This window comes from Chiloscyllium punctatum, chromosome 5, assembly GCF_047496795.1.
Source record: "Chiloscyllium punctatum isolate Juve2018m chromosome 5, sChiPun1.3, whole genome shotgun sequence".
In the NCBI taxonomy this organism is placed as follows: Eukaryota; Metazoa; Chordata; class Chondrichthyes; order Orectolobiformes; family Hemiscylliidae; genus Chiloscyllium; species Chiloscyllium punctatum.
The window spans coordinates 112,200,081-112,215,107 of record NC_092743.1 but is presented as its reverse complement, the minus strand read 5'-3'; the positions used below and the strand labels follow the sequence as shown (position 1 = coordinate 112,215,107).

At 39.0% G+C, this 15,027-nt stretch overlaps 1 protein-coding gene across 6 annotated transcripts in view; it reads left to right on the top strand.

The window, feature by feature from the left end:
* Positions 1 to 15,027, top strand: part of golga4 (golgin A4) — a 183,124-nt gene that overhangs the window by 39,853 nt on the left and 128,244 nt on the right. For all 6 annotated transcript variants that reach the window (XM_072571048.1, XM_072571049.1, XM_072571047.1 and 3 more), the window contains 2 exons: positions 5,838 to 5,885; positions 9,739 to 9,795. In XM_072571048.1, coding sequence (XP_072427149.1) covers positions 5,838 to 5,885; positions 9,739 to 9,795 — 105 coding nt within the window. The remainder of the gene's footprint in view (positions 1 to 5,837; positions 5,886 to 9,738; positions 9,796 to 15,027) is intronic.

Below are 15,027 nucleotides of genomic sequence, written 5' to 3'. Positions count from 1 at the left end.
CGTTTCTTCAGTGTCACTTGGTCAGAATCCTGGAACACACTCCCTTACAACATTGTGAGTGTATCTATATCAAATGGACAGCATGACGCCAATAATGTAGCATAGCACCACCTTCTCAATGACATCTATGGCTGGGCCAGTATTGATGGCATCTGACGATAAACCCAGATCCCATGAATGAATAAAATAAGCGATTGTGTGTTTGATGATGCTACGTACAGACATATGTGCAAGTTACTGGAGGACACCTTGAAAATTTCCCACAAGTTAGGATAATTCCCTGGGAGTCATTGCAAAATAACAGGAAACATTTTCATTGAATATGGCATAGAGGGTGAGTTGGAGGTTTGGATTAGGAATTGGCTCTCTGGAAGAAGACAGAGGGTAGTAGTTGATGGCAAAGGTTCATCTTGGAGTGCCGTCACTAGCGGTGTTCCGCAAGGATCTGTTTTGGGACCATTGCTGTTTGTCATTTTTATAAATGACCTGGAGGAAGGGTTAGAAGGTTGGGTGAGCAAGTTTGCGGATGATACGAAAGTCGGAGGAGTTGTAGACAGTGAGGAAGGATATGGCAGGTTACAGCGGGATATAGAGAAGCTGCAGAGCTGGGCAGAAAGGTGGCAAATGGAGTTCAATGTAGCTAAGTGTGAAGTGATTCACTTTGGTAAGAGTAATAAAAAGATGGATTACTGGGCTAATGGTAGACTACTTGGTAGTGTGGAAGAGCAGAGGGATCTTGGTGTCCATGTACACAGATCTCTGAAAGTTGCCACCCAGGTAAATAGTGCAGTGAAGAAGGCATATGGCGTACTGGCTTTTATTGGTAGAGGAATTGAGTTCCGGAGTCCTGAGGTCATGCTGCAGTTGTATAAGACTCTGGTGCGGCCGCATCTGGAATATTGTGTGCAGTTTTGGTCGCCATACTATAGGAAGGATGTGGAGGCACTGGAACGGGTGCAGAGGAAGTTTACCAGGATGTTGCCTGGTATGGTAGGAAAATCCTATGAGGAAAGGCTGAGGCACTTGGGGTTGTTTTCATTGGAGAAAAGAAGGTTTAGGGGTGATTTGATAGAGGTGTACAAGATGATTAGGGGGTTAGATAGGGTTGACAGTGAGAACCTTTTTCCACGTATGGAGTCAGCTATTACAAGGGGGCATAGCTTTAAATTAAGGGGGGGTAGATATAGGACTGATGTTAGGGGTAGGTTCTTCACTCAGCGAGTCGTAAGTTCATGGAATGCCCTGCCAGTAGCAGTAGTGGACTCTCCCTCTTTATGGGTATTTAAGCGGGCATTGGATAGGTATATGGAGGATAGTGGGTTAGTGTAGGTTAGGTGGGCTTTGATCGGCGCAACATCGAGGGCTGAAGGGCCTGTACTGCGCTGTATTCTTCTATGTTCTATGAAAGACAGGGTACCTGAAGTCTGCATCTCTGTTATTTTCATAAGAGCTTGGACCTAAGAAGTTAATTCCTTGCTGTCTTTTGGAATTGCACCTGCGTGCTTCCGTTCTGTGAACTGCTGAGGGTAGACCGCATGATATATACTACTCCATGCCAGTTTGAGGGCTGTTTCTTCAGTAGCTTTTGTGAATATCTAAATCATGGTTTATATGTTTTGGAGTATAGTTTTCAGCTTTAGGAATTAAAGTTTTAATTATTGAATATTGGTTAAATGCAGTTAAGATGTGTACAATGAGAATCATTTGCATTGACCATTAAAGTGTCGTGGGTAGATACAAAAAGTAATCAAGAAGGCTATCTAGAATGCTGGCTTGTGTATTTTGGGGCTCGAATGCAAGGGGACAGAAACTATGCTACAGCTGTGCGAATTCCGATTTAGGCCAGACTGGTGTTGTGTAACCACACTTCGGGAAGGATGCATTAACCTTTGGGGCAGTAGAGCATAGATATGCCAGAATGGTACCTGGATTCCTAATCTTAAATTATAATGAAAGGTCACCTACAAGTTGTATTCCCTGGAGTTTCGAGAGTTAAGAGTTATTTAATCTGAGTGTACACCCATCTGAACAGAAAATTCTACAAATAGTAGGTCAGACGTCTTCTGGGGAGGGAGAAATGGATTTTGCAATTCATGTAAGGTATGCAACAACCTTTAAAAATAAGTATAGAAACAGAAAATGAGGAAGTGGACCAAAAAAGATCAGTTTGTATTTCAGTGACAGACCAAACACGTTAAAGACTAATGGATGATGGTCTAAGGCAATGTAAAATAATGATAAGATATGTAAAACCATTAAGGAGGGTCTAGAGGAGGTGTGAATCAGAGAAAATATCAACAACTGTTACCTGGAAGCAATTGGGAGTAGAGGTTATGACTTGAGATTGCTGAACTCTCGTTTGAGTATGGAAGGCTGTGAAGTGCCTGAAAAAAAGATGAGTATTGTCCCTTTAACACACGATAAGCTATATTGAAGCTGTTTTGGAGGCAAGAGTCAGAGTGGGAGTTGAGTGGGAAATTGAACTGAGCCTTGGAGTTACGCTTGAAGATGGATTGCAGGGTTCTGCATTCTCCACTCAATCTGCATTTGGTGTCCCTAATGTAGTGGTGACCACATCATCAGTGGCAACTACAGTGCACTCATTTGGAACAAGTTGTAAATAAGTTATTATTTCATTAGAGAGAGTGTGAAGGGCTTTTAACAGTAAGAAGAGGGGGTGAAATGGGAATTGTTGTATCTCCTGCACTTTCTTGAAAGGAACAGGGGGAGGGGTTTTTGTAGGTGATTGATGAATAAATTATTGCGTTGTCGGGAAACAATCTCTTCAGAATGTTTCGGAGTAGAGGGAACTGGCCCTGTTGATCAAGGTTGTCTTGTATTCCCTGATGACTAGTTTTTCACTGTCTACTGAATCACCAATCTTGTCATCTGCTGTTTGGTTGCAGCATTCAGAAATTGACAGAAATGGCAGAGGATGATGTATTGAGTATCGAGGTTGGTGGGATGTAAAGGGAAGTCTGTCATGGTTCTGGTCGAGAGGTAAAGGTAGAAGCACAGAAATGTAAGAAATTAAGTGGGTATGATTGACGACCCTATCAACCACTGTGAGAGGGTAAACACTTCAAATAAAGGGAAAAGAAAGATTGGAAACATTGCTATGGAAGGTGGCCTTCCCCTCACCAGATTCACTGGGGATTAATTCCGAACAAGGTGTCGCAGTGTTAGAGGTTTACTGCACAGAAACAGGTCTTTCTGGGCAGATTATATATGCTGCTCAATTTTCACAATTAATCTATTCCCGTTTGCCTGTGTTTATCCCTCCACAGCTATCCTATCTACGTACCCGTCCAAATGTTTGATAACTGACAAAATTGTACTCACTTCCACCACTACCTCTGGCATCCTCTTCCAGATACTCACCACACTCTGTATGAAAAAATGGCCATTCTGGCTCCTTTTTGTACGCCTCCTGTCTCTCCTTAAACCAAACTCTCGTTTTTGACTCCCTTACCATGGGGAAAAGTTGTTGGCTATCTACCTTACCTATGCCTCTCATGATTTTATAGACCTCTATAAGGTTAACCCTCAGTCTCCTATACTTCAGAGAAAAAAAGTCCCAGACACTCATTATAATTTGAACCTTACAGTCTGGGTAAGGTTTCTGCACTCTTTCTCGTTTAATAATATCCTTTCTGTAGTCGGGTGACCAGAACTGCACACAGCACTCAATGGCCTTACAATGTTTTATACAGCTCCAACAAGATGTCATAACTCCTATCCTGAGATCTCTGACTGATCAAAGAAAGCTTTCAGCATGCTTGCTTTCTTGTCTTGTCTACCTGTGACTCCACTTACAAGGAGTTATGAACCTGAACCTTTCGGTCTCTTTGTTCTGTAACATTCCCCATGGCACTAACATTGACTGTGTAAGTCCTGTCTTGGTTCGACCTATTAAGTTGCAACACCTTGAGTTTATCTAAATTAAACTCCATCTGCCTTCCACAGCTCACTGGCCCTGTTGATCAAGGTTGTCTTGTATTCCCTGATGACTAGTTTTTCACTGTCTACTGAATCACCAATCTTGTCATCTGTAAACGTAATAACCAAAGCTCCTAACTTTTCATTGGAATCATGGCTATAAATGACAAAGAACAGTGATCCCTGTGGCACACCACTCGTCAAAGGTCTTCAGTTTGAGAAACAGCCCTGTACTGCCACCTTCTGTCTGCTACCTTCAAGCCAATTTTCTGTCCAGTTGTCCAGCTCTCACTGGATCCCATAAGATTTAACCTGATTCAACAACCCATCATATGGTACCTTCTCAAAAGCCTTGCTCAAGTCAATGTAGACAACATCTACCATGTTGTCCTCATATACTTTCTTGGTCACCCCTTCAAAAAACTCAATCAAATTCTTGAGATATGATTTCCCATGCACAAAGCCATGCTGTCTATCCCAAATGAGTTGTTACCTATCCAAATGCATGTAGTTCCTTTTTCTCAGAATCCCCTCGACCAACTTATCCACCACAGATGTTAGGCTCACCAGTCTGTCATTCTCAGGCATTTCCCTGCAGCCTTTCTTAATTAATAGCACATTAGTCATGCTCCAGTCTTTGGATTCTTCACCAGTGGCTGGCCATGATGCATTGTCGACATTCCAATTATGCTTTGCCTTTACATTCCTGCATTATTTCCTCAAAATGCTCCAAAGATCCAACTTTGGTCCCTTCCAATTTCTCAATTTCATGCTGTCTTTCAGTATCGTGGTCCAAAAACACATTTGCTTCTATATGTTTGCTGGTGACATCCATTTAGCTGATCACCAGCACCTACTCTGTGTCTGTTGTTTACCATACTGCATGTTGTTAATGGATTGAAATTTCCTCCAATTAAACATTGGGAATCCTCAAATCATAGACTCCTTCCACTTGCTTCTTTTAATATGGATTTAAGAACCAACCCTGACCACACTTTTGTATCTATCCAAATGATTGTTTGTTTCTGCTCCCCTGAAATGCTTGGGGCTTTCACAAATTTCAGGTATTGATATGAATGCTAGTTGTTGTTTTATGGCTATGTTTGCATTTTGTCATGACAATGAAACTATGATGAATTCACCTTCAATTACTGTGTAAAATCAACTTCTTGCATCTGCAAGAGCAATTTAGCATAGAAATCGCATGTCCGAGAAGCCCTTGACTTGCGGGTATGCTGTTGCAGATGCAATCAGCACAGTATCTATAATTTGACATGAATTTCAACTATTTATGCACGATTCTCATCATTGGAAAAAAAATGGTTTCAATAAGATGTAATTCAGTTTAATGGTATTCAAAATCATTAAAATTGTTTAAAAGTCATTTTGGCTCTGGAAAACCAACTCAGGGTCCCTGTCATTCCTTCCATGTCACAAAAACAGTTCATAGATTTTAACATGAATACAATTTTTGAAACGTTGTTTGCTATTTCAGCTTGACCCTTAGTCCAATTACTTTGCCTGATTTTAATTTCATTTTCTATAAAATGATTGAAAAATGAATAACTTAAACAGAAAGTACTCCTTTTTTAAACTTTGGATTATTCTGATTGTCTGCTTGTCACTATTCCTAGATAGCAGACATCACCTGCATCAAATTGTCACTTTAATGGGGAAACCATTAATGATACCACAAAGCCCATTCATTCTTTTTGGCTGTTTTCTTCAAGGTTTAAACTGAGCAGTTTCTTTGCTGATCACTGAATTGGCCAATTTTCTAGTATAGTTGTGGAAGTAGATAAAGGCATCATTTATTTAGGGCGCTGTACCTTGTTTCATGAACTTGGAAATGTACATATATAGAATTTTCATGTTGAGCATCTGCTTTGTTCTTTCAGTTGGTCACTGCCTATCGGACTTTGCAGAGAGATAAAGAAAAAATGCAGGTAAGTGAAATTGCCAGCTATGGTAATGCATTAAAGAGCAACCCATTGATCAGTCAGTAAGTTGGTCATTAATAATAATTTGAAGTGTGCTATTCAAGTTCTTATTTATGCCATTTGGCATTGAAATGGGTTCTGGGTTAATTGTCCTTCACTTTATAGGGATGATTTAAAAAAAACTAAAAATGTTTCTTAATTAATGGCTACAATAATGCGTTTTATAGAAAATGCAAATATAGTTGCTGTGAAATGAATTCCGAGATACAGTTGTAGCACACAACATCTGGATTGAACGATACATCCTCATTTCACATAGAGTTTTACAGCACAGAAGGCACCCTTGAGCTCTTTCAGCTGGGGCCAATGTATCAACACTAACAATAGAGATTGCAAGTTGAACTAAATCAGCCTCACTAACACAGGACTTGAAACAGTGAAGTTAAATTATTTGATGACCCTCAAAATTGTCCAATTATTCCTAACCAGCCTTTAGAAATAACAGATCTTGAACATCAAAATTATAATATGAACAAAAAGTTGACAATTTAGTACGAATAATATAACCCCTAGGAGAACACAGATAAACAAGGTAATCTAAATATCTGCAATATCAAGTCGTCTTTTTTGATTAACTCAGTTCAGATGAGACGTGAATCAGAAGGCAGTCTAGTATCTCTCCTGGAAAAAAATTTCTTTCAGTGAGTTGAGATAAATTACTTCCCTAGAAAAAATAATTTTGTCCACCTACCAGACAAGGAATGTTTCACGAGGAATCTGCAGGTTACTAGATGCTGAGAAAGTGAAAGCTCTTGGTATGTGCTTTTCGTGTAAGAAGCCTCCACAGTTTACAGGGCTTAAGTTGTTAAGAAATTGAAGTTTTGATTTAGAATTATTTCTCTGGGTTTGAATTTAGTAGGGTAATGGTGTTAGGAAAATATTTGGAGGGCTTTATTATACGTACTGTTTTAAGATCTTTCTAACTGTTCCTCTGTCTAGTTTTGTTTTTATTCTGTTTTTGACTTTGGTTCAAAACTTCAGGTGTGTTATGAAATAAATTCTTCAGCTTTGTATGACTATGTTTGAGTGCACCATGTCAAATCAAATGATAAAGAATATGATCTATCAAGTTTCATTCTGACACTTGTCCAGTAGTACATCGGTCAGGACTGTACTGAACCCTTTTTTTTAAAAGTTGCTTTTTTTGATGTCTGTTACTGTCAGATATATTCATGTGTATGTGGCTTACCAATCTATTTTATCTCACTTGCTCCATGGTAAACTCACTTTATGTCTTGATTCCACTTGATACCAAGCTGTTTGTTACTGTAGTGCTACCTACCCTTCCCAATTCTTTGTGTATTGTTTTCCCCCTAATGTCTTTCTGCTTCCCATTCCCCTGACAAGTTAATTTAAATTCTACCAATCGGCAGTAGTAAACTGCCATATCCTGATCCTGTCACGACACCCCCACAAAAGAAATGTAGTTCCAGTGTCAGAGATATCCAAAGTCCTGCAGCCCCCAACTTTTCAGTTCAAAATTGAAAATATATTGTCCTATTCTTATACTCGGTGAAATATAGTATAAACATTAATCCAGTGATTACTATGTTTTGATTTCTTACTTGGTTCTCAAAAAAATGCTTCTAGGATCTCATTCCTCTTTCTACTTAGCTTGTTGACACCCATATGTACCCCCACAACTGCTGGTTGCTCACTCAATCTGCTGGGTCCTCTTCAACCATTTACCAACATCTTCCACCCTGGCATCAGAAGGACAACGTACCATCCATGTGTTAAGTTTGCTGCTGGAGTAATATCCTCCCATTCCCCAAATGATATGATCCCTGGGCATTGTTGTTTTCCTCACTTTTCCCCTGTCTCCACCTGAGACAACTGTGGAGTTGCCTTGGACTGTACTCCTCTGATGAAACATCACCTTCAACATTTTTGAGAACTGAATACTTATTAGAGAGTAAGATGCATTCAGGGAATTTGTGCATGACCCATCTGGTTCACTTAGATAAACTGATGGTTATCCATTTCCTCTCTGTCTACATACCATTAAGCAGAATGGTAACTCCATCCAGAAATGTGTTAGCCATGATACTTTCAGTCTTGAAGGTTACTGCTCAAGCACTGAAATCCTGTGCTTGAGCTCCTCAAGCTGATGAGTGACTGCACATGTGGTTGTCCAGGCCTTGAGAAGTTTCATGGAGTTTTTGCATGTTAAAGAATGTACAGTCCATAGAAATTAGGAATGCTGAATAATTGAAACATTTATGAGCTTTTTGATTATATCATTGTTCAGTTGTTTAAAATTTAATAATTACGTCGAGTCATTGGAATGTATACAGCAATGCATGTGATGAAAGGTACACAGGTAGCACTCGCAACCAGCGCACTCAGCTCGCTATCATTTAGTGGTGAGAAATCTGTCTTGGTTTGCTTGTTGATTGCAATTTCAAGGAAGTGAAGCAAAGGCTTTATTTTTTGTTTTAAAAATCACCAGTCTGGACTGTCCCTTGTGCTGATGACATTTTTGGGATTTTCTTTTTACTTTGCTCACTAATTCTCTAAATTTTCTCACTCTCCTGCCCTGTTCCCTAACTCCTTCAGCTAAGCAACCTTATTTTATTATTTTCTAATTTAGTTTCAGTACTTTCTTGCACCTGCGCATTGTCTGTCTGTGTGTCTCTCTCTCTCTCTCTCTCTCTGTCTTTCCATTGTCTATTCTATTTCTAAACATTGTTTTACTCTCTTATATATTTAGTGACTAATTTCTGCTTTCCATTTTCAGCATTGTTTCCTTTCCTTCCGAATTTTTATTCAGGTTCCAATCCAAACTGGTTTAAACCCTCTACTGCAGCATTGTCAAACATTGTTACCACAGTCTCGGCCCAGTCCCTCCCGATGTGCAACTTGTCTTGTTGTGTCATCCCATCTCCCCCAAAAATCTTGAGCCTTCCTGTTCGTTTCAGCCATACATTCATCTGCTCTGAGCATTCATTCTGCTTTCCTGCAATTGCGTCTGGGCCAACCGAAAAGGCTATTTTTTTTTAATTGATATTGATTCCTCTTGATTGCTTTGTTGACCTTTCTTCTCCGCCGCCACCTTCGTTGAGCTGAGACTTTTTCCATCGCACTTGGACTTCACTCAGGCTGTACTCACTGAGGAAGTAATTTCTTCACCAGTATTCAGTGCTGAATAATTGAAATTTTATGAGCTTTTTGAGTATATAATTGTTCAGTTTAAAATTTAATATTACATCGCGTGATTAGAATGTATGCAGTATTACATGTGATGAAAGGTACATAGGTAGCACTTGCAACCAGTGCACTCAGCTCACTATCATTCAGTAGCAAGAAATCTTTTTGGTTTGCTCATTGATGGCAATTTCAAACCACGTTGCAAATTTTTCAGTCAAGTCAATCACTCTTTCTCTATGTAATCACACAATGCCATTCAAGCTATCAAGCATAGTTTGCAGATTGTTTGCATCTGTTCAGTTTGTGTTGTGGAAAGCTAGTTCTCAGTCAGTCTTGTATGACATTACTGACTTACGCATCATTAATTTGTTTGTCACAACACAAAAAAAAATTTTGCAAGAAGCTTGCTTTGAAAACAGCAATGAAAAGCATTACATAGCATGTATACTAAGACTTGACTGAGATTCACAATGAAATTTTGAAGAGTGTCGCATCATTTAATTATTTGGTAGTTTAAATGTTAAAAGAATGAAGAAAAATGTGTTCTTCACCGAGAAATTTAATATCGAGATTAGTTAATGCATGAACTTGTTTCTACTTGCAATTCTGTACATTGATTTTGAAAATCATCTCTGTCCATCTTTTTTAGGTAGTTTTAAGTCAGGGTCAAGATAAAGCCCTACGTAGGATTGGAGAATTACGTGAGGTAAAACCCTGCACATTATAATTTAAACTTTCTGTCTTGCTGTTTAAAAGGTAATAGGAGCTTCAAATTCCAAAGTCACTCTCCTTATGAATTTTTAAAAGCTGTTTTGAATTGCGGTTCACTTTTAACTGCTGATACTTTTATTTGGGAAGAGCAAAGAAACGTGTTAAAGTTGATTTGTATATGGGTACGTGTTGCTGCACAGTGAAATTCTAGTGATATTTACAACATTTTCTGTTGGTCGTGAATTGTACTGAAATAGAATCTGAATCCGAGTCTTTAAGTTAACTGAGGTCTCTGAAAATAATGCTGAATATGTTTGTCTTTCATAAATATGAATGTAAATAAAAATAAGTAATTTTTAACTCATTCCAAAGCTAAATTACCTTTTGACATCTTGATTGTTGTAAGAGAAATTCAGTCGAGTAAAATGTTATTTTATGACTGATTTAGAATTGCTCATGGAATGCATATATTTACTTGAAATTTCAAGTTTGACAGTTTTCCAGTTTTGTTGGTAGTATTTTGACTGTTACATTGGCATACAAAAAGCAAACAAGTGTTTATGTTGATGGATCATTATCCCATTGAATGTGGTCAAAAACGCATTTGTTTGGAACAATGGTGTTATAAAAATTGATCTTTCAGACACACAAGTTTTTATGAATCTAAGTGTTGTGAGCTTACACAAGTTTTTATGAATCTAAAAGTAACATAATGCTGCCCATGTCAAGTTGCTTAGAGAACCTCTTAAGACATGCTTTGACTTTAATACGCCTGACTGCACACATGCTGTTTAGGATATGGAAAAGAACAATATTTGGACAGCTCACCAACCTGGTAATGATTTTTTTTAAATCATTAAATGAAAGCTGTAATTTAAAAAGGTGAGAAAAAAAGATTGTTACATCTACAGTAAAATTGCGAAGTTCATTTACCAGGGACCACTACCAAATTTCTGTTAGGCAAGGAAGACCCTCCATTTTCGCTTGCCTGTAAATTTAACTCTGTGAAAAGAAACACAGATATATAAAAATATGAAAAATATCTTTATTTTTCAATCTGTTTGCATATCACACTGGCCTGACATGCTATAAATATTGAAAGATATTGGGAGTTAGCCCTGAAAAGTCTCGCTGAACATGAGTAAATTAGTGTGTTGTCTTTGACTGTGTTCACCACGTCAGTGCAGTCATACGCATTTTCTGCTGCAATACTGAATCCGCAGTATCTCTGTAACCTTTGGAGCTTCAGAGGGGGAGACGGATGGATGACCGGATGGCATTCTTCAGACTCTTAGGATATTGATGCCCTGATGACTCTTTCTTTTATTGTTGATACGTTTTGTCCACTCTGCTGATTCACAACTCAAAAATGCTGCATATAGTCATAGAATCATGTAGCATGGAAACAGACCCTCCAAACCTTTCCTGTTCATATACTTATCCAAATGCCTTTTAAACGTTTTAACTGTACCTGCATCCATCCCTTCCTTTGGCAGCTGAAATCCACACACTAACCACTCTCTGTAAAAAAAAAAAGTTGCCTTTCATGTCCTTTTTAAATGTTTCTCCTCTCAGATTAAACAAAAATAAGTTTGAACTCCCTCACCTTTGGGAAAAGATCTTTATTATGCCCCTCATGATTTTATAAACTTCTGTAAGGTCATTCCTCAACCTCCTATGCCCCAGTGATAAAAAACAAGTCCACGTCTATCCAGCCTATTTTTATAACTCAAACCTTCCATTCCCAGAAAGATCCTGATAAATCTTTTCTGAACCCTCTCCAGTTTAATAATATCCTTCCAGTAACAGGGTAATCAGAACTGCATACAGTACTCCAGAAGAGGCCTCACAAAAATCATGTACAACTTTAACACGATATCCCAACTCCTATATTCAGTGGTCTGAGCAATGAAGGGCATGGTGCTAAATGCATTCTTAACCCTGTCTATATGTGCCACAAATTTGGAAGTTCTGTTTACCCCACAGTGTGTAAGTAGTCTCTTGGCATTTTTGATGGAATGTGGCTTTTTGGATTTACATATCACAAGAAATGACAACTTTTTCATGCTGTCCATTTTGCCACAGACCACAGCAGCAGCGCAAAAACACTGTCTCACACCGTTGTGTAATTTATCTTTAAACCTTAAAGAACAAATCGATAAAAGATTATAAAACAAGCTGGTTTCATCTGCATTAAAAATTTCTCATGCTGAAGATTTGTTCAAGATGTGAGTAAGACTGTTTTGCAACTATTACAGCAGGCTTGACCATGATTTTGTACTGTAATGTTGCCTAACTCCATACCAATTCATTGGCCAATGTTTGATGGTCATACAACAAGCATATATGAGTTTAGCTAATCCAACATTACCAATCCAAAACTTCATCTAGTCATGGTATCTTCTCATGGATTTCTTATTCTGCTGGGGGAATGGTGGAGAATTTCAACATAGTTGGAGTTCCTGCTTTTCTGAATTTGACTCAGTGATTTCACAGTAGAAGTATGTACTTTACCTAGATGCTGTATGGCATTAAATTTAGGTGTTCAAATTTGATTCTGAATTTGAATCCACATAATTTTGCCTAACTTTGCAGTTATGCTGCTTTATTAAAACTGTAATGCACCTAACTTATTTGAAAAATGAAACAAATAAAGGCTACATAGTTAACGAGTGGGAGAAAGCTCGATTCCATGTAGACCCTAAGCTAATGGATTCAAATCCACTCAGTCAGATATGACTGAAGATGCACTGTTACTCAAACATAGAGTCATAGAGATGTACAGCATGGAAACAGACCCTTCGGTTCAACCTGTCCATGCCGACCAGGTATCCCAACCCAATCTAGTCCCACTTGCCAGCATCCGGCCCATATCTCTCCAAACCCTTCCTATTCATATACGCATCCAAATGCCTCTTAAATGTTGCAATTGTACCAGCCTCCACCACTTCCTTTGGCAGCTCATTCCATACACATACCACCCTCTGCGTGAAAACATTGCCCCTTAGGTCTCTTTTATATCTTTCCCCTCTCACCCTAAACCTATGCCCTCTCTGTTTGGACTCCATGACCCCAGGGAAAAGACTTTGTCTATTTATCCTATCCATGCCCCTCATAATTTTGTAAACCTCTAAACCACGAAACGACATGACCAGCTATCCTTAGTAGCCACACACGCAGATGACAAGCAACATGAGTTCGACTGGGACAACACTACTATTATAGGACAAGCCAAACAGAGAACAGCCAGGGAATTCCTAGAGGCATGGCATTCATCCACAGATTCTATCAACACATCGACCTGGACCCAATATACCGGTCACTGCAGAGAACAGCTGGAACTGACAACCGGAAGCGGCAGAGACTAACCACTATAAATGCCGGAGGAAACGTCACAGAAGCGCTTCACAGGAGGCTCCCAAGCACTGAGGATGTCACCTAGACAGGGGACGAAACTTCTGCAACACAAATTCCCAGCTCGGTGAACAGAACCACAACAACGAGCACTCGAGCTACAAATCTTCTCACAAACTTTGAACCTTACTTTGTTTATATTGGTCCCTGGTTCCACTTACATAATTTAAAATTTATTAAGAACTCTTTTGAGACCTTCGCATACTTTTTTTTTCTGAACGTAGTAGCCCACCCTCTGTCCTTCTTCCCTCAGACCAGTATCATCATCTCATTTTCTGTCCCCTCTTACCATTTGTGGCGTAGCCTTTAGCTGCTTTGATCCTACTCCCTGTAACTGTCACTAAGTGCTTTCACCTCTGTGCTTTTCTAAGCCTTCTGTGAATGAAACCCATCATCTTGACTAAGCTGTTGATCAGTCCTTCAGATACTTTATTTCGCTACTTGAATCCTATCCCGATCTTTACATTTTCTAAAAGTAAATTTTAGAATAAGAAGTAATCGCCGACCTTTTACCTCAGGCAGATTTTTTGTTAAATCCTGAGACGCATTTTCAGAGACAGTAGGACAAATCTTTTGCTCTCGTTGCCAATACTTATTCCATGACAAAGTTCATTAAAACAGCTGATCTGGTAATTTATTTTAGGGCTTAATGTAAACAAATACCTGCCACATTTCCCTAATTTACAGCTAACACCTTATCAAAAGTGTTTAATAGGCTGTGACCCACTTTGGAATATCCTGAGATTATGAAAGATGAACTATTAGTTTAAACAAGGTAAAAACAATGACTGCAGATGCTGAAAACCAAATACTGGATTAGTGGTGCTGGAAGAGCACAGCAGTTCAGGCAGCATCCAACGAGCAGCGAAATCGACGTTTCCTGAAACGTCGATTTCGCTGCTCGTTGGATGCTGCCTGAACTGCTGTGCTCTTCCAGCACCACTAATCCAGTATTAGTTTAAATATATTGTTACATTATTTCTGTCCTTGTTTTTGTGATCAATAATGAACATTGGAGATGCTATTTAAATGCATTGTATTCCAATGGGATGAAAAGCTCTTCAATGTCTCTCCTAAGGTGCTGTTCCTTTGTGTTTCCACCACAATTGATAGCAGTTGAGTTCTTAGGTACACAAATCGGTTCTCACAAGTAGAGATGTCGAACTGAAGTACTGGTCGACTTCTGTTAATTCCTGTTCCACGCAGTGATGCAGCTGCAGCCAATCATCAGGACTCAATCTCAGACCTTTTTTGGTTTGTTGATAGCTCAACATTATGTTATGATTAACTCTTAAGTGAGCAAAGCAACACCAAATCCACTGAAGGGATTTTTCCAGCCCTGAGCTTCCAGTACCATATACTTTTCTCAACTCAAATTATGATGGGCAAGAGCTCCCAGGCTGTTGCAGTGGTGCTTAGAGATTTGTTGTGCCTGGATTATCAGTTTTTGATCTCATTGCTCTTCCCCCCCCCCCCCCCAAGGAAAGATTGGTTTGTGTTCAGTTTTGTCTCTAGATTGGAGTGATGAGCTCACTGTGTAATAAATTACATTGTGTGAAACTCCTTTTAATTTGTGACAAGGTTAACAGGGATATATTTGACGTGCAGTGCAGTTAGACCTTTTGAATGCATGAAAACTTAGAATAGAGTAACTGCAGTATTTGTGAGCTAAATAGTGTAATAATGGGGAGGAAAATTCTTGATTTTACCTGAGTGTTCATTGTTCATTGTTTGTTCCTCTGTGGTTTGTTGTTCATGTTGAATGGTCTTGCAATCAGACGTTGCACTCCGTTTCACCAATAGCAAAATGGAG